Source organism: Oncorhynchus mykiss, chromosome 32, assembly GCF_013265735.2.
Source record: "Oncorhynchus mykiss isolate Arlee chromosome 32, USDA_OmykA_1.1, whole genome shotgun sequence".
Taxonomy (NCBI): Eukaryota; Metazoa; Chordata; class Actinopteri; order Salmoniformes; family Salmonidae; genus Oncorhynchus; species Oncorhynchus mykiss.
Window position 1 is genome coordinate 7,029,214 of NC_050572.1, and position 19,793 is coordinate 7,049,006.

At 43.5% G+C, this 19,793-nt stretch overlaps 1 protein-coding gene across 3 annotated transcripts in view; it reads left to right on the forward strand.

Annotated features, from left to right (window-relative positions):
• Positions 1–15,546, forward strand: part of LOC110487852 (KH domain-containing, RNA-binding, signal transduction-associated protein 1) — a 28,530-nt gene extending 12,984 nt beyond the window's left edge. Inside the window, exons 5-11 of one of the 3 annotated variants that reach the window (XR_005041290.1) lie at positions 3,374–3,525; positions 3,660–3,900; positions 8,085–8,152; positions 8,721–8,779; positions 9,078–9,287; positions 11,554–11,662; positions 14,196–15,546. Coding sequence is in view for 2 of the 3 variants with exons in the window: in XM_036970885.1 (XP_036826780.1) it covers positions 3,374–3,525; positions 3,660–3,900; positions 8,085–8,152; positions 8,721–8,779; positions 9,078–9,184 (627 nt within the window). In the remaining variant the exon portion in view is untranslated. Of the gene's footprint in view, positions 1–3,373; positions 3,526–3,659; positions 3,901–8,084; positions 8,153–8,720; positions 8,780–9,077; positions 10,498–11,553; positions 11,663–14,195 lie in introns of those variants that run through there. The other 2 variants (XM_036970885.1, XM_036970886.1) reach the window with 2 other exon arrangements.
• The last annotated feature ends 4,247 nt before the right edge of the window (positions 15,547–19,793 follow it).

A 19,793-nucleotide genomic window follows, 5' to 3' on the forward strand; every position in this document is an offset into this window, starting at 1 on the left:
AATAACACCTATAGAATCATGGAGTAACCAGAAGTGTTAAACAAATCAAAATATATTTGAGATTCTTCAAATTAGCCACCCTTTGCCTTGATGACAGCTTTGCACACTCTTGGCATTTTCTCAACCAGCTTCATGAGGTAGTTACCTGGAATGTATTTCAATTAACAGGTGTGCCTTGCTAATTTCATTTGTGGAATTTATTTCCTTAATGCGTTTGAGCCAATCAGTTGTGTTGTGACAAGGTAGGGGTGGTATACAGAAGATCGTCCTACTTGGTAAAAGACCAAGTCCATGTTATGGCAAGAACAGCTCAAATAAGCAAAGAGAAACAACAGCCCATAATTACTTTAAGACATTAAGGTTTTTATTTATATTTTATTTAACTAAGCAAGTCAGTTAAGAACAAATTCTTATTTACATTGACGGCCTACCAAAAGGCAGAAGGCCCCCTGCAGGGACAGGGGATTAAAAATATAACATCAAATTAAAACAGAGGACAAAACACACATCACGACACAAAGCGAGACCTAAGACAACATAGCATGGCAGTAACACATGACAGCACAAAATATGGTACACACATTATTGGACATAGACAACAGCTCAAAGGGCAAGAAGGTAGAGACAACAATACATCATACATTGTTCCAGACGCTAGCTGCAGCGAACTGAAAAGAGGCGCAACCCAGGGATGTGTGTGCTCAGGGGACCTTTAACAGAATGTGACTGGCAGAACGGGTGCTGTATGTTGCGGATGAGGGCTGCAGTAGGTATCTCAGATTGGGGGGAGTGAGGCCTAAGAGGGTTTTATAAATAAGCATAAATAAGTGGGTCTTACGACAGGTTTACAAAAATTACCAGTTTACATAGTAGTATAGAGTGCAGTGATGTGTCCTATAAGAAGCATTGGTGGCAAGTCTGATGGCCGAATGGTAAAGACCATCTAGCAGCTCTAGAGAACCCTTACCTGCAGATCTATAAATGATGTCTCCATAATCTACCATGTGTAGGATGGTCATCTGAATCAGGGTTTGTTTGGCAGCTGGGGTGAAAGAGGAGAGATTACGGTAGAGAAAACCAAGTCTAGATTTAACCTTACCTTCAGCTTTGATATGTGCTGAGAGAAGGACAGTGTACCATCTAGCTATACTCCCAAGTACTATGAGGTGACTACTTCAACCTCAAAACCGTCAGAGGCAGTAATCACACCGGTGGGGAGAGGGGCATTCTTCTTACCAAACCACATTACCTTTGTTTTGTAGGTGTTCAGAAAAAGGTTAAGGGCAGAGAAAGCTTGCTGGATACTAAGAAAGCTTTGTTGTAAAGCTTTTAACGTCAGTTAACGAGTAGAAGGTCAGCCAATCCAGGAAAATTTCAAGAACTTTTAAAGTTTCTTCAAGTGCAGTCGCAAAAAAACATCAAGCGCTATGATGAAACTGGCTCTCATGAGGACCGCCACAGGAAAGGAAGACACAGAGGTACCTCTGCTGCAGAGGATGAGTTCATTAGAGTTACCAGCCTCAGAAATTGCAGCAAATAAATGCTTCACGCAGTTCAAGTAACAGACGCATCTCAACATCAACTGTTAAGAGGAGACTGTGTGAATCATGGTTGAATCGCTGCAAAGAAACCACTACTAAAGGACACCAATAAGAAGAAGAGACTTACTTGGACCAAGAAACATGAGCAATGGACTTCTGGGAATCTGTCCTTTGGTCTGATGAGTCCAAATTTGAGATTTTTGGTTCCAACCGCCATGTCTTTGTGAGATGCAGATTAGGTGAAATTATGATCTCTGCATGTGTGGTTCCCACCGTGATGCATGGAGGAGGAGGCGTGATGGTGTCGGGCTGCATTGCCGGTGACACTGTCAGTGATTTTATTTATAATTCAAGGCACACGTAATCAGCATGGCAACCAAAGCATTCTGCAGCGATACGCCATCCCATCTCATTTGCGCTTAGTGGGACTATCATTTGTTTTTCAACAGGACAATGACCCAACACCCCTCCAGGCTGTGTAAGGGCTATTTGACCAAGAAGGAGTGATGGAGTGCTGCATCAGATGATCTGGCCTCAACAATCACCTGACCTCAACCCAATTGAGATGGTTTGGGATGAGTTGGACTGCAGAGTGAAGGAAAAGCAGCCGACAAGTGCTCAGCATATGTGGGAACTCCTTCAAGACTGTTGGAAAACTTTCCAGGTCATGGTGGTTGAGAGATTGCCAAGAGTGTGCAAAGCTTTCATCAAGGTAAAGGATGGCTACTTTGAACAATCTCTAATATATTGTTATTTAACACGCTAAATAAATGATTCCATAGTTTTAATGTCTTCATTATTATTCTGCAATGTGTAAAATAAAGGAAAAACCCTTGAACGAGTAGGTGTGTCCAAACTTTTGACTGGTACTGTTGGTTAGCCTTGTTTGTTTGGTGTAACAGTGTGATTTCCCAGACAGACTTGTTTAGATTGAACTGGAGTGCTCCGTATTACTCCCATTAATTATCCCTCTGAAAATTATTCTAGGTTAGCGAGCTTCATTTGTCTAGTTTGAAGTGGTTTGATTTTTTTCTAAGCTGGGGAAGGCACTGCCCCTGGCCCCCTCCAAAAACCCTCTGTTTAGTCTTAATAATTAGTTAGCCTAGGTAGAAATGATCCAATGTACTAACTGTCTAAATTGTTAAACAAACCAAGGCAATGCTGTGTTGCCCTTGGCCATGGATTAATACTATAATCAGACAAATGGTGGTGTTCTGTGTGTTGTCACTCTAGAGATGAGTGGAGAACATGGCTCTCTAAAGGGCTCCCTATTCCTTACATAATGCATGCAGTACGTTTGAGCCTGGGCCCATAGTAGTGGGAACAGTATGAAGATGGCGGTGCTTTGAGACACCACATCGGGACCGTGGTTCTAACCCCCCCTCAAAATGACTCTCTGGAGAAAGACTATGTTTTGATGCTTGGTGTGTGAAAGGTTCCCTACTGCAGGGGTATGTATCATTTATTTATCTGTTTTTAAACCTCTCCAATAAACAGAGGAATATGTGGAAGATTTACCACTAGAGTCCATTTTCACTAGTTCTTTTACCTTGCCTATGTAGGGACTGGGGTGCTGCGTTGACACACTTTGCGTGAGACACACACACACACACACTGTTTTAAAAGGCTTTATGAGACATGCTGTTTATTGCCTGCTGCCTCGCTCTTTTAGTCATTAGAGGAATGGTTTGTATTGAGCGGCTTAGTAATTACCTTTCCTCTCTTCCCTCTCTTCCCTATCCTCCTTCCGTCTTTACTACCAACCCTCCTCCTTTCTGTCTGTCCTCTTCCTCTCTCTCTCTCGCTCACTTCTTCTTTCTCTGTCTGTGCAGGACATGATGGATGACATCTGTCAGGAACAGTTCATGGAGATGGGTTATCTGAACGGGGGCCAGGAGCACGGGCCAGGGGCCCCACGAGGTAGAGGCGGACCACCGGGCCCCAGGGGCCGAGGAGGGCCACCGGGTCAAACAGGGGCCTCCAGGTAACCAGACAGACAGACTGACTGACTGACTGACTCAGGATGACATTTATCAAGGTGGCTGGTGGGAATTTATTGTCTGGTCCATCTATGTCTGGTCCTCTTCTTTCCTTCATTTTCTCTTCCTCCATCTCCAGGGGTAGAGGTATGCTCCCACGTGGAGGTGTCACAAGGGGAGGTGCGCCCCGCGGAGGGCCAGCGAGAGTTGGAGTAGTGAGGGGGTCACCGGCAGGAAGAGGGGGACCTCCAGCTGCCCCCGCTCGAGGGGCAGCAACACCCCGAGCCAGACCCCCTGCCCCTGGGGGACCACCTAGGATGCCCCCTCCACCCCCCCACCAGCACCAACACGGCCCAGGACCGGAACAATATGAGGAATATGTAAGTTAAAATATCAATTCATTTTAAAATTACTGTTCAGTCCTTTATCATTCCATACATGAAACATGTATTTATTCAATGACGTTTGAGTCGTAAGATCTCTTACATGTTTTATTAGCTAGTAGATTCTTTTTTTCTCCCACCAATCATGTTGTAGTTATTAAGATGCATTGTAACAATGACCATGCTAGGATTCAGAGAACACCTTCATTGTGGAAAGCTTTGAAGCCGATAATGAATAGGTACGAAGGTAATCTGGTTAGTTAACCCTCGTTTATCCAGGTCAGTTGAACTCTATTTCATCAGGGGAGATCAGATCTAGGTCAAGACGGTACTAGTAGTGGGAGTCGACTAGTAATGTGTTATTGTAGAGAGCAAATCGGGTGAAGCAACAGCCTTGCTTTTTATAAGACATCGGTACAGTGGCATTTTAAAGAACTACCCTGTTTTATATTTGGATTCACGTTTATTTTATCTACCTCTGGTTTGGTAATGACCGCTCAGTACCTCTGGGTTAAGGTTTGGTAATGACAGCTCAGTACCTCTGGGTTAAGGTTTGGTAATGACAGCTCAGTTCCTCCGGGTTAAAGTTTGGTATTGACAGCTCAGTACCTCTGGGTTAAGGTTTGGTAATGACCGCTCAGTACCTCTGGGTTAAGGTTTGGTATTGACCGCTCAGTACCTCCGGGTTAAGGTTTGGTAATGGCAGCTCAGTTCCTCTGGGTTAAGGTTTGGTAATGACAGCTCAGTACCTCTGGGTTAAGGTTTGGTAATGACAGCTCAGTACCTCTGGGTTAAGGTTTGGTATTGACAGTTCCTCTGGGTTAAGGTTTGGTAATGGCAGTACCTCTGGGTTAAGGTTTGGTAATGACAGTACCTCTGGGTTAAGGTTTGGTAATGACAGCTCAGTACCTCTGGGTACGCTTAAGGTACACAACATTGCAGTAAAACCAGCTCTAACAGAGCCCCTTAGTGGAAGTTCTTCTTTGCCAGTTTATTTACAGTCTAGTTCTCATCTACAGGTGAATGGAAATCAAATCACATTTTATTCGTCACATTCACATGTTTAGCAGATGTTATTGCGTGTGTAGTAAAATGCTTCTGTTTCTAGCTCCAACAGTACATTAATACCTAACAATTCACAATAATACACACACCCTAAAAATAAATATTGGAATTAAGGAATTTAAGGATGAGCAATGTCGTAGTGGCATATATGCAAACATTATTAAGGTGACAAGTGTTAAATTATTAAAGTGGCCAATGATTTCTAGTCTGTATATGGAGCAGCAGCCTCTAAGGTGCAGGGTTGAGTAACTGGGTGGTAGCCAGGTAGTGATGGCTATTTAACTGTCTGATGGCTCGAGATAGAAACTGTTTTTCAGTCTCTCGTTCCCTGCTTTGATGCACCTGTACTGACCACGCCTTCTGGATGATAATGCGGTGAACAGACAGTGGCTCAGGTGGTTGTTGTCCGTGATGGTCTTCTATTTTTTTTTTCTTAAGGTTTTAGGTGCCAAGCCAAATTTCTTCATCCTCCTGAGGTTGAAGAGGCACTGTTGTGCCTTATTCACCACACTGTCTGTGGGTGGACCATTTCAGTTTGTCAGTGATGTGTATGCCGAGGAACTTGAAGCTTTCTGCCTTCTCCACTACGGTCCAGTCGACGTGGATAGGGGCCAAAGTCCACGATCATCTCCTTTGTTTTGTTGACGTTGAGTGAGAGGTTGTTTTCCTGACACCACACTCCCAGAGCCCTCACCTCCTCTCTGTAGGCTGTCTTGTCATTGTTGGCACTCAAGCCTACTACTGTAGTGTCATCTGCTAACATGATGATTGAATTGGAGGTATGCGTGGCCAGTCATGGGTGAACAGGGAGTACAGGAGGAGGCTGAGCATGCACCCTTGGGGGGCCCCTGTGTTGAGGATCAGCGAATTGGAGGTGTTGTTTCCTACCTTCACCACCTGGGGGTGGCCTGTTAGGAAGTACAGGACTCAGTTGCACAGGGCGGGGTTCAGACCCAGGGCCCTGAGCTCGATGATGAGCTTGGAGGGAACTATGGTGTTGAATGCTGAACTATGGTCAATGAACAGCATTCTTACATAGATATTCCTCTTATCCAGATGGGATAGCGCAGTGTGATGGCGATTGCATCGTCTGTGGATCTATTGGGGCGGTAAGCAAATTGAAGTGGGTTGAGGGTTTCAGGTAAGGTGGAGGTGATATGATCCTTAACTAGCCTCTGAAAGCACTTCAATGTTAATGTTAAGTTAATTTACCTTTGCTTTCATGGGTACAAGAACAATGGTGGCCATCTTGAAAGCATGTGGGGACAGCATACTGGTCTTAGGAGAGATTGAATATGTCCTTAAACACTCCAGCCAGCTGGTCTGCGCATGCTCTGAGGACGTGGCTAGGGATACCATCTGGGCCGGCAGCCTTGCAAGGGTTAACACCCTTAAATGTCTTACTCACGTTGGCCACGGAGAATGAGAGCCCATAGTCCTTGGTTAGCGGGCTGCGTCTGTGGCACCGTGTTATCCTCAAAGCGAGAGAAGAAGGTGTTTAGCTCGTCCGGAAGCAAGAAGTCGGTGTCTGCGACGTGGCTGGTTTTCCCTTTGTAATCCGTGATTGTCTGTAAACCCTCCCACATACGTCTCGTGTTTGAGCCGTTGAATTGCAAGTCCACTTTGTCTCTATGCTGACGTTTTGCCTGTTGGATTGCCTTACGGAGGGAATAACTACACTGTTTGTATTCGGCCATATTCCCAGTCACCTTTCTATGGTTAAATGCGGTGGTTCGAGCTTTCAGTTTTGCGCAAATTCTGCCATCAATTCACAGTTTCTGGTTAGGGTAGGTTTTAATAGTCACAGTTGGTATAATCTCCTATACAGTTACTGATTAAACTCCATCACCGTATCCATGTATTTGTCTATGTTATTTTCAGAGGCTAGACCGGAACATATCCCAGTCCGCTTGCTCAAAACACTCTTGAAGCGTGGATTCCGATTGGTCAGAACAGCGTTGAATAGTCCTTAGCACCGGTACTTGCTGTTTTGAGTTTCTGCCTACAGGAAGCTAGGAGCAAAATGAAGTTGTGATCAGATTTGCTGAAGAGAGGGTGGGGAGGTCCTTTTTGCATCCCCGAAGTTGGAGTAGCAGTGGTCGAGTGTTTTAGCAGCGCGAGTACTACAGTCAATGTGTTGATAGAACTTGTCAGTGTTTTCCTCAAATTTGCTTTGTTAAAATCCCCAGCTACTATAAATACGGCCTCAGGATATGTGGTTTCTAGTTTGCATAAAGTCCAGTGAAGTTCTTTGAGGGTCGTCATGGTATCAGCTTGAGGGGGGATATACATGGCTGTGACTATAACCGAAGAGAATTCTCTTGGGAGGTAATACGGTCTGCATTTGACTGTGAGGTATTCTAGGTCGGGTGAACAAAATGACTTGAGTTTCTGTATGTTATCACAATCACACCATGAGTGGTTAATCATGAAACATACATCCCCGCCTTTGTTCTTCCCGGAGAGTTCTTTATTTCTGTCTGCGAGATATACTGAGAACCTAGCTGGCTGTATGGACAAAGACAGTATATCCAGAGAGAGCCATGTTTCTTTTTGACTATCCCTGATGTCTCTCTGGAAGGAGATCCGCGCCCTGAGCTCGTCTACTTTATTATCCATAGACTGAACATTAGCGAGTAATATACTCGGAAGCGGTGGATGGTGTGCGCGCCTCCCGAGTCGGACTAGAAGTCCACTCCGAATACCTCCACCGGCTGTGTTTTGGATCAGCCTCTGGAATCAGTTCAATTGTCCTGGGGGGTATGAACAAATTCGGGAATTCCCGGCCGGAAATGCTGGTGAGTTACTGCTGCTCTGATATCCAAAAGTTATTTCAGACTGTATGTAATAACACCCCAAAAAATATTAGGCTAATAATGTAAGAAATAACAAACAAAAAAATATATATACTGCAAAGTTGCTTAGGAGCTAGAAGCAGAGCTGCCCCATCTGTCCGCGCCATCTTGCATCATCATCAGGTCACAGGTCAAGGATCAAATAAAGGCCTTATGTTTATTTTTACTCTCTCTCTCTGCTACTCTTTCTGACCCCCCTCCCACTCTTTCTGTGTCTCTTTCTCTCTCCATCTCTCTGTCTCGCTCTCCCCTTCTCACTAGGCTTATGATGAGGGCTACACAGAGCCAGCGTACGAGTCATACGACAATTACTACAGTCAACCACAGGCGTGAGTCACCCATCTCTCTCTATTGGCAACAAACAACACACTAGCGCATACACACTCGCGCATGGTCTTGCTCTCTCACCTCCTTGCTCTTCACGGTTGCACTTACCCTACTTACAAACTGGATTATTGAGTTATGGGGACTGTAGGGACTGAAATAGGCTATATTTTTGAGTTCATAGGATTAACTGTCCTACCCCTTTGGTTGGATTATTTTGAGTCTACGTGTTAATCGGAGGAAGATATGGGCTGCTGTTTCAGCTAACTGTGACTAGGTTATCGCTTGGCTAACATCTGTTATTAAAGCTATTCTATTTACATATTAAGTGATTTTATGAATGAAATGTAACTCAAAGATGACAGCTGGTTTGCTTGGTTTGCTGGCTAGCTTGTGTTTCTGGCTAGCTGTGCAAGCTAGTTAGCGGCATATCTGGTTAGCTTGATAAGCTAGTTAGCGACCTACCTGGTTAGCTTGATGAGCTAGTTAGCAACCTACCTGGTTAGCTTGTTTAGCCTGCTAGCTTGGTGTGCTGCTATTGGAAATGTTCTTTCTCCTCTGTTCTTCTCGTAGAGAGCCAGAGTACTACGACTACGGACATGGAGAGGTACAGGAGGCATATGAACCCTACGGTAAGACATCACTACTCCACTCTCAAGCCGAACCTCTCACCCTTTATGGAGAGGGAAATCTGTTTTCTCGCTTGATTATATGCTCTCAGCATGTGCCAACATTTGGTTTGGTTCTGTAGTCGGTAAATTTCATGCATAATGCCGACAACAACACGTGTTCAATACATCCTTGTTGAAGTGCGCTTGGGAAACGGAAGGAAATCGTGTTTTAGTTGGAGATGTCTACGTGACAGTCAAGCTCGTTTTGTAATGACATTTCTGTTTTTGTCTCTCTGTTCTGTCTGGTTCACCCTTCTAGCCCAGGATGACTGGAACGGAGCCCAGAGAGCGGCACCGGCGGGGAAGGCCCCACCTTCCAGAGCGGCTAAGGGCCCTTACCGAGAACACCCCTATAGACAATACTGAACTCACCATGACAGCGCCTAGCGACCAACGCTAACGAGTTGCCCTGACAACCAACCAACCTGTCTACCACGGCAGCTCTCGCTCTAAGCAACCCTCGACAAAAGTAATTGTCCGTTTTTGTTTTTGTTTTGGTATTTTCTACTACGATGGACTTTTACAAACAGGAAATGAGGATCTTGACTGATTGAAGCTGGTTTGATATTTCATTCAGAGCAACCCTAAAGCATTTTTTTTTTTTTTTTAGATGGGTTAGAGAATATAACTGTATTTTAGTTTGGTTTGAAGTTTTAGTTAATCTGTTTTTATCTCTGACCCTATCTCTCCCTTGGCTTTTTTTTTGCATTGTTGACCGTAAACTTTTTTTTTTTCTTCTTCTTTTTACATTTTGGATTTAAACTCATTTCGAGTGGAGTTGGAGACTGCTTATCCACTTGTTAGCATCTTAAGAAAACCATTTTTTAATTATTTTGTTTAAAAAAAAAAAACTTTGTTAAGGGACAGTTGCAGATTCCCATTTAGGCTACATTTCAAAATTCTGTTTTAATATAGCGGAGTAAAAGGAAAAATTCAACGCTGTTTCAGTTATGTAATATAGACCAAACCAAAAAAAACGTAAAAATCAAGTCAAGAGGAAATAGTAAAAACAAACAAATGTTAATGGAATTTCTAGCAGCGATCTATTCATTCTTGATTTATAATTCCCATTTGTTTTAAATAGTCTTTTAATTAAAAGTTGTCAATTTAGATTTAGGCAGCAGGGATTATATAAATGATATTTTGTCATTGTACATTTAGAGTTTTGAAATATAGGCCTATATAACCACTGTTGAGATGGACTGTCCTCACATACTTCATTTGTTCATTAAAGTTGTTCAACATTTTTAAGTACATTTTTATTATGGCTCTGTGTTCTACTTCTTAGAAGTAGAATATGGCCTTAGATGATAAAGGGAAAACAACACGTGTTACTACAGGATCTTATTGGTTGAATCTGAGTCTATAAACTGCATGTAAAAAAAAAAATGACGCAATGAAGGATTGGGACAAAAATCTCCACATGGGTTTTCTCTTTACACAGAGAAGGGATCCTGCAGTTCATTAATCTGGTGTCTTTGTACATACTTTAAAAAATAAAAATAAACCCTCCAAACTGTACGTATCCACTATTCTGCCACTGGTATATGTACCCTCTCCATTAAAAATGCATTATGCTCTATGTGTAAGGCTTGTCTAAATAGGTACTACTACATCTGCCCAGAAGATGTTTTGTAGCAGTTTGTCAATAAAGATTTAGTTTGTTTTTTTCTATGAAACTTCCGGAACGTGGTTTATTTCTTGAATCTTTTTAAATAACCTTTAACAGCCTGGTAGTTAGAGGTGTTGTTATTTGTATTTCTCTACAAAAAAAAAACTTTTTAATTTTTTTTTAATTTAAATGATTTGTATTGTAATCTGAAGCCCCTTAACGTATACTAAATGATGTCTTGATTGATTTGATTTAAAAAGCAACACAACTTATTCTTTCTCTCTCTTTCTATACTTTTTTTTAAAAAAGGAGCCAGAGGTAAGAGCTCTAAAATAACCTGGATAGCTTCCTAATGTGTTTTTTTTTTTAGCTCTAAAGCATTGAATGCCTTGGGTATGTATAACTAATTTTTCAATCCATCTTACCTGTGGTCGTAGACGGTAATGAGAAATGCATTGCTAGACTCTCTTGTTAGTAAATTAACTGGACTCCGACCATTTTAAGTCTTTTAGGTTTCAGGGTTTGACCTCGATGTTCATGTCATGTGTAGTGGCCAACGCGGTGGCTTCTTTAGGAAAGAGAGTAATGGCAGTGCAATGGAGAGGATGGTTTAAACCGTAATCGTTCCACTATAAAGGTAACCTTAACCCCCTAAAATGTGTCATTTTTGATAGTGTGTTTATACATTGAATTAAGCTGCTGGTAAATGCGTGCAATTTAGTAAAAGAAGAATTCTAGTCATGTCAACAACAACAACAAAAAATCTAAAGTAAAAGTAACTTCCAATATTATTGTAGTTGTAGATTTACTAAAAATAAATATTCTGTGTACTAACAAAATATCCTACAATAGTGTTAATAATGTTAACTCTTGCTAAAATGAAAATCTGCAAAGCCGAATCTTTATCAATATCTTCTGAAACCAGTTGAGCTGCTTTTTCTTTGCGATATTTGTGTAAACATTGCATATACTGTAACACGTTTTACATATTTTGTAGAACGTAATGGACTAAAGCTTGAGTTGCACGACTACAACTACTCTGTCCATTTTGCATGATTTCAACTTGAACTGTCCACTAGTGTTTTCCCATTGGTTATGGATTTAGTGTGTCTCTTCCCCTCAGGTCCAACTATTAGTCAGTCATGGACCAATCAGAGGGTGGCTTACTGGAGAGAGAGAGAGAACCAATCAGAGGTCGGCTTACTGGAGAGATGATACCATACATACCTCAGGTAGGCATTTGTTTCGCTAAGGGGTTTTTGTCAACCTATTTTGCCAGTGTCTGGTTTCTCGATATCGATGGAATTTAAGCTTATTTAAAACTTTTAATTTGAATTTAAAACAAGTGTTTTTTAACGATGCATCTTTCCTGCAACGGCTGAAGATGTAACATTCGTTTCCCAAAACACCTTGCAGAGAGAACGGTCGCTAATTACATCGTTGGAGCTGATAGGCTGGAAAGAAAGGGTGTAACATTCGTTTCCCAGAACACCTTGCAGAGAGAACGGTCGCTAATTACATCGTTGGAGCTGATAGGCTGGAAAGAAAGGGTGTAACATTCGTTTCCCAAAACACCTTGCGGAGAGAACGGTCGCTAATTACATCGTTGGAGCTGATAGGCTGGACAGAAAGGGTGCTCTTGGATCAGTTTTCTCCGTTCAAATCTTTCCTTAACATTATAGTTATTTCAACATGAGCTCCTAGAGAGGTATTACCACCTACGGCTAACAAATATTGAGGCGGCTTATTCTAATGCTTGTGCCCTACAATGCACTAATCTCAGATTTGGCACACTTTTACACATCGGTAAATACATTGAGACAATTTTCAGATGGTAGCTTACAAGTAGAAAAATATAAATACATGTTATGTTCAATCCATTGAGTTCTATGTGATTGAAAAAGGCCTCCTTGTCCGAGAGAGTTTTTGTTTTACATGGTTATCAGAACGCCACGCCAGGGTAAGCCTACGCGAAAACACAGCCCATATTTGAAGTGTTTCTAAAATCACCCATGGGGAACAATGCTCCTACAATGCATTTGGAAAGTATTCAGACCCCTTGACTTTTTTCCAAATTTATTCTAAAATTGATCAAATTGTTTTTTTTCCCCCACAATCTACAAACAATACCCCGTAATGACAAAGCAAAAACTGTTTTTTAGACGTATAAAAAAACCTAAGTATTCAGACCCTAAAACAGAGATGTTTTACTCAGTTCTTTGTTGAAGCACCTTTGTCAATGATTACAGCATCAATTCTTCTTGGGTATGATGCTACAAGCTTGGCACACCTGTATTTGGTGAGTTTCTCTCATTCTTCTCTGCAGATCCTCTCAAGCTCTGTGAAGTTGGATGGGGAGCGTCGCTGTACAGCTATTTTCAGGTCTCTCCAGAGATGTTTGGACAGGTTCAAGTCCGGGCTCTGGCTGGGTCACACAAGAACATTCAGACTTGTCCCGAAGCCACTCCTGTGTTGTTTTGGCTGTATGCTTGAGGTCGTTGTCCTGTTAGACTGGGGCGAACCCTACGCGCTGTCCGGAACCCTACGCGCTGTCCGGAACCCTACGCGCTGTCCGGAACCCTACGCGCTGTCCGGAACCCTACGCGCTGTCCGGAACCCTGCGCGCTGCCCGGAACCCTGCGCGCTGCCCGGAACCCTGCGCGCTGCCCGGAACCCTGGACGCTGTCAGAACCTGTAAGTCTCTCTTTTATAAGGCTCTTGTGGAGGTTAGGTTCCAAGCCTTCACAGCCAAGTTAGCGTGTTACACTTGTACTATAGTTGGGGATTTTGGTACATTTCGTAGCACCACCCTGGAGAGCCAAGGATCATGCTGCAGTGATAACAGGACTTGATCTGCGTCCCACCCTATTCCCTATGTCGTGCAATATAAAGGGAAAATGGGGCCATTTGGGACGCAGACCTGCTTTTTCATAGACCCTTTCCCCAATAGCTGTTCTCCAGTAGCCAGTCCCAGTCAATGAGTATGCTCAGTTGGTGTCAGCTGTTACCTTGGGAACAGGACTAATGAGAATGTACAGATTCTAGAGTTGTGAGGTTGTGACAGGACTGGAACCATGGCATCCTGGGGGGTTGTGACAGGACCGTAACCATGGAGCCCTGAGGGGTTGTGACAGGAACGTAACCATGGCGTCCTGGGGGGTTGTAACAGGACCGTAACCATGGAACCCTGAGGGGTTGTGACAGGACAGTAACCATGGAGCCCTGGGGGGTTGTGACAGGACAGTAACCATGGAGCCCTGAGGGGTTGTGACAGGACAGTAACCATGGAGCCCTGGGGGGTTGTGACAGGACAGTAACCATGGAGCCCTGGGGGGTTGTGACAGGAAATTGAACCTGCAGGAAAGGGCTACTAGCAGTAAAAATTTCAAGTGACAATAACATCAGAACTATGTTGCGAAGCTAGTTTTTCTTAGCGGTGGGTGGTGATTTTAAACGAGCTGTTCTTCAGCCCTTCCTAGTATAGCCAGATAGATGGCTGTTGTTGAAGTAGGGGGGAGGAATGACCAACCATCCTCTTGGAGAGATAAAGGCTTCTAGCCTTGATCCAATGCTCATTTATACTGCCAATAAAGATCCTGGTCAGCTAATAGTCTAATACTTGAGTGGAATGTTGAATATATTAATGTAGATTGGTTCTTGTTCTCCTTCCTCGAGGCATGTTGAATATATCAATGTAGATTGGTTCTTGTAAGAATGAATGCTAACATAATTGTTTGGTTGTGTTCTCTTTGTTCCCCTCTGCAGTGAGGTGGTACAGGAGCAGCAGGGCTCTACATGACAGAGCACTGGATCGCCGTCAGGCTCCACAGTGAAGAACTGACCCAGTAGAGGGCACCAATACTGGGGTAGAGCAGTCTGCAAGGAGGGCAGGCTGCCCAGAGGACCAGAGAGCAGATATAGCCTACAGAGGAGAGAGAAGGGAGCCTTGGCCCTGCTAGAAAAAGAAGAGGGGTGGTTCTATGAGGCTCTGTATTAGAATCTGAATGAGGGGAGAAGATTCTGGAATGTGAAGCTATGAAACTTTACTGTGAAGCTATGACACTTTACTGTGAAGCTATGGCACTACTGTGAAGCTATGACACTACTGTGAAGCTATGACACTACTGTGAAGCTATGACACTACTGTGAAGCTATGACACTACTGTGAAGCTATGACACTACTGTGAAGCTATGACACTACTGTGAAGCTATGACACTACTGTGAAGCTATGACACTACTGTGAAGCTATGACACTACTGTGAAGCTATGACACTACTGTGAAGCTATGACACTACTGTGAAGCTATGACACTACTGTGAAGCTATGACACTACTGTGAAGCTATGACACTACCGTGAAGCTATGACACTACCGTGAAGCTATGACACTACCGTGAAGCTATGACACTACCGTGAAGCTATGACACTACCGTGAAGCTATGACACTACCGTGAAGCTATGACACTACCGTGAAGCTATGACACTACCGTGAAGCTATGACACTACCGTGAAGCTATGACACTACCGTGAAGCTATGACACTTTACTGTGAAGCTATGACACTACTGTGAAGCTATGACACTTTACTGTGAAGCTATGACACTTTACTGTGAAGCTATGACACTACTGTGAAGCTATGACACTACCGTGAAGCTATGACACTACCGTGAAGCTATGACACTTTACTGTGAAGCTATGACACTTTACTGTGAAGCTATGACACTACTGTGAAGCTATGACACTACTGTGAAGCTATGATACTTTACTGTGAAGCTATGACACTTTACTGTGAAGCTATGACACTTTACTGTGAAGCTATGACACTTTACTGTGAAGCTATGACACTACTATGAAGCTATGACACTACTATGAAGCTATTACACTTTACTGTGAAGCTATGACACTACTGTGAAGCTATGACACTACTATGAAGCTATGACACTTTACTGTGAAGCTATGCTTGTGATGTCTATGTTTGACTGTGGTGTTTTGATACCGTACTGCTTATTCACTGCTAGGCACTTTTTTTGTTGTTGATATGAATCACTTTTATATTGTTGTGTAACGTGAACAGTTTCCAAGACCTTTTACAGTTTGTAGTGAAGTGAAACTTCACTGTTATGGAAATGTACTATGGCAATGATCACTCAGGCTGTAACCAGCTGTGAAATTGGTTTAAATGTCCCTTTAATTGGTTCTTATTCCCCCCCCCCCCCCCCCCATAAACACATTAATTGTTAATTATACTCTTTAACAGATACTGCCTGTGTCCATGTCTGTTTTGTCTTTATGGTTTTAAATATCAGGGTAAATTATGCTATGTGCTTGTGAAATCAAGACGCCCTAAGAGTGAATCCTGTTTCTGTTCTGCTCGAGTCCTCTGCTGCTCGCCACGTCGTTCACACACCGAATATCACACACACACACACGCGCGCGCACGTACAACAGACAATCCCTGGCATAACCCAGCCTATGTTGCCCTAAAGATATGAAATGCTAATGTGAAATGCATTTGCATGTCCTTTTTCCGCTCAAATGTGCAACGCTTTCGCAACAAATGTTGGCTTGCTCAATGTCCAAGTCTGATAATGCTGTGAGATCTGGCTGTGAGGGATGTGTGTGTGAGGGAGATAGATTACCAGCATTTGCTCTCTACCTCTCTGGCTCCACTGCTGACCCCCCCCCCTCTCCTGTCTCTCCTACTCTCTCCCTTCCTCCTTTCTCTCCTGTTCTCCTCTGACTCCCCCCCCCCCTTTCTCTCCTGTCTCTAGTACTCTCTCCCTTCCTCCTTTCTCTCCTGTTCTCCCCAGACTCCCTGCCTCCTTTCTCCCCTGTCTCCATCCCTTTCTCTCCTGCTCTCCAGACTCTCTCCCTACCTACGTTCTCCCGACTCCATCCCTTTCTCTCCTGTCTCTCGTACTCTCTCCCTACCTCCTTTCTCCCCTGTCTCCATCCCTTTCTCTCCTGCTCTCCCCAGACTCCCTCCCTACCTCCATCCCTTTCTCTCCTGCTTCCTCCTGACTCCATCCCTTTCTCTACTGCTCTCCCCCTGACTTCCTCCCTACCTCCTTTCTCTCCTGCCCTCCCCCTGACTTCCTCCCTACCTCCTTTCTCTCCTACTCTCCCCCTGACTTCCTCCCTACCTCCTTTCTCTCTTGCTCTCCCCTTGACTCCTGTCTATCCTGCTTATTCTATTACTTCATTCAGTCAGTTCTACCAATTACTACTAATGGCCATCTGTCAATTCCCTGGAGTAGGGTGTGTGTGTGTGTGTGTGTGTGTGTGTGTGCTGACAATGTTAGTACAGTAACTGTGCATTACTGTATTAAACATTTTTTAATCAATCTGTCCCCAATGTGAGGCTTAATCAGCATCCCAAATGACTTCCCTATTCTCTTAATAGTGCACTACTTTAGACTAGTGCCCATAGGCCGAATGTATAGGGAAAAGGCTGCCAGTTGACACGCAGCCGTCCTCTGTCTCCATGTAACAACTGGAAGATGGGAAGGGAGGGAGGGGTGGGTAGGAGGGAGGGGTGGGTAGGAGGGGGGAGGGGTGGGTAGGAGGGAGGGAGGGGGGATAGGAGGGAGGGGGGGAGGGGTGGGTAGGAGGGAGGGAAGGAAGGAGGGAGGGAAGGAAGGGGGGTGGGAGGGAGGGAAGGAAGGGGGGTGGGAGGAAGTGAAGGAGGGAAGGGAAGGTGGGGTAGGAGGGAGGGATGGAGAGGAGGGGGGTAGGAGGGATGGAGGTAGGAGGGAGGGGTAGGATGGAGGGAGGGAGGGGTAGGATGGAGGAAGGGGAAGGGAGGGAAGGAAGGAGGGGGGGTAGGAGGGATGGAGGGAGGGGAGAATGGTTATGGTTTGGGATATGGTTAAACCATTAAGTTTAGTCACTCATTCTGAATGGTTATGGTTTGGGATACGGTTAAACCATTAAGTTTAGTCACTCAACCATTCAGAATAAGGTTATGGTTTGGGATACGGTTAAACATTTTTAAATATGAGTTTTCCACCAATGGGATAGAACTCATAACCTTCTGATTGATAGTCCTATTTGGTAAAAGACCAAGTCCATATTATGGAAAGAACAGCTCAAATAAGCAAAGAGAAATGACAGTCCATCAGTACTTTAAGACGTGAAGGCCAGTCCACCTGGAAAATGTCAAGAACTTTGAAAGTTTCTTCAAGTGCAGTCACAAAAACCATCAAGCACTATGATGGAACTGGCTGTCATGAGGACCTCCACAGGAAAGGAAGACCCAGAGTTACCTCTCCTGCAGAGGATAAGTTCATTAGAGTTACCAGCCTCAGATTGCAGCCCAAGTATCACACCTTAATATCAACTGTTCAGAAGAGACTGTGTGTATCAGGCTTTCGTGGTCGATTTGCTGCAAAGAAACCACTACTAAAGGACACTAATAAGCGGAGACTTGTTAGGGCCAAGAAACACGAGCAATGTACATTAGACCGGTGGAAATCTGTCCTCTGGTCTGATGAGTCCAAATTTGAGATTTTTGGTTCCAACCGCCGTGTCTTTGTGAGACGCAGAGTAAGTGAATGGATTATTATATTTTTTTAATCATTATTAGTATATATATATTTTTTTAAATGATGCTCAACTCACTAGGCCCCTTGATGATGTGAGGCCTGAGCCAATTGCCTCTTCTGCCTAACGATAAATCCGCCACTGGGGTTGGTGAAAGGATGCTTTCTTTATTTCCTCACATATTCACAGCCTGCTATCTCACTGAGGATGATGATGAAGATGTTCAAAGTCATGTCTGTTCAGCTCATTTTCCCCATGCCTTTACTCTAGATAAAACCTGATCTAGGTTCAATTTACATCATAAATCTTAACCTAATCCTCGTAGCGACAAAATCAACTCCATTCTACTGTCCCTTTTTAAAGAGTTATCAAACGCTACACTAAACACAGCAGAACTTCCACCCAAAGTTCTCGACAGACAGACAGCGTCTCAGACATAGTTGTCTTGATGATGTATTGTCTTCAGCCGATTTTCACTTTGTGTCTGTGAGTTATAGAACAGGAAAAAACAGCACCTTGCCAAGCAATATCCATCAATCATCAAATGTCATCAATCGATCATCGTTCGTCAATAAACACCGTAGATTACATTTTTATCACTGTCTGCTGTCTCAACGAGATGAGAAAATGCCCTTAAAACTGTCGTTGTCTTTTTATTAGGTGAGTAAAATGCAGGCAATGAAGACACTTAGTAATCTCTCTACAGTATATACTCACAAAGTTATCTCCCTACAGTATATACTCACAAAGTAATCTCCCTACAGTATATACTCACAAAGTAATCTCCCTACAGTATATACTCACAAAGTAATCCCCCTACAGTATATACTCACACAAAGTAGTCTCCCTACAGTGTCTACTCACAAAGTAATCTCCCTACAGTATATACTCACAAAGTAGTCTCCCTACAGTGTCTACTCACACAAAGTAATCTCTGTACAGTATATACTCACAAAGTAATCTCCCTACAGTGTCTACTCACACAAAGTAATCTCTGTACAGTATATACTCACAAAGTAATCTCCCTACAGTGTCTACTCACAACGTTATCTCCCTACAGTGTATACTCACAAAGTAGTCTCCCTACAGTGTATACTCACACAAAGTAATCTACCTACAGTATATACTCACAACGTTATCTCCCTACAGTGTATACTCACAAAGTAGTCTCCCTACAGTGTCTACTCACACAACGTTATCTCCCTACACTGTCTACTCACACAAAGTCATCTCTGTACAGTGTATACTCACAAAGTAATCTCCCTACAGTGTCTACTCACACAAAGTAATCTCCCTACAGTGTCTACTCACAACGTTATCTCCCTACAGTGTATACTCACAAAGTAATAACTGTGTTTCGTACTTGATGGTCCTGCAGTGCCTTCAGAACAACTTTTTTTATGCTACAGCCTGAATTTTAATTGGATTAAACTGATTTTTTCCCCCCCTCACCCATCTACACACAATACACCCATAAGGACAAAGCCTTCTAGATCACAATAAATATAATGACATGGATAGAGGGGGGATCTGATTCTATCAACACTCATTATACTCATACTCAGAGACACTTTGAGAATATGGGCCAGGTTACGTCCCAAATATTACCATATTCCTTACATGGTGCCCTACTTTTAACTAGGGCCCATAGCATCTATATGCACTACATAGGGAATAGGATGCCATTTGGGATGAACCCTTGGTCTAGTGGTCAAAGTAGGCCAGCTATATAAAGGTGATGGATCTTGGCCCCGAAGTGGTTGTTGGAGGACAGGGTTGTTTCTATGGAAAGACAGGGTTGATGCCTATGGATAGGCCTGTAG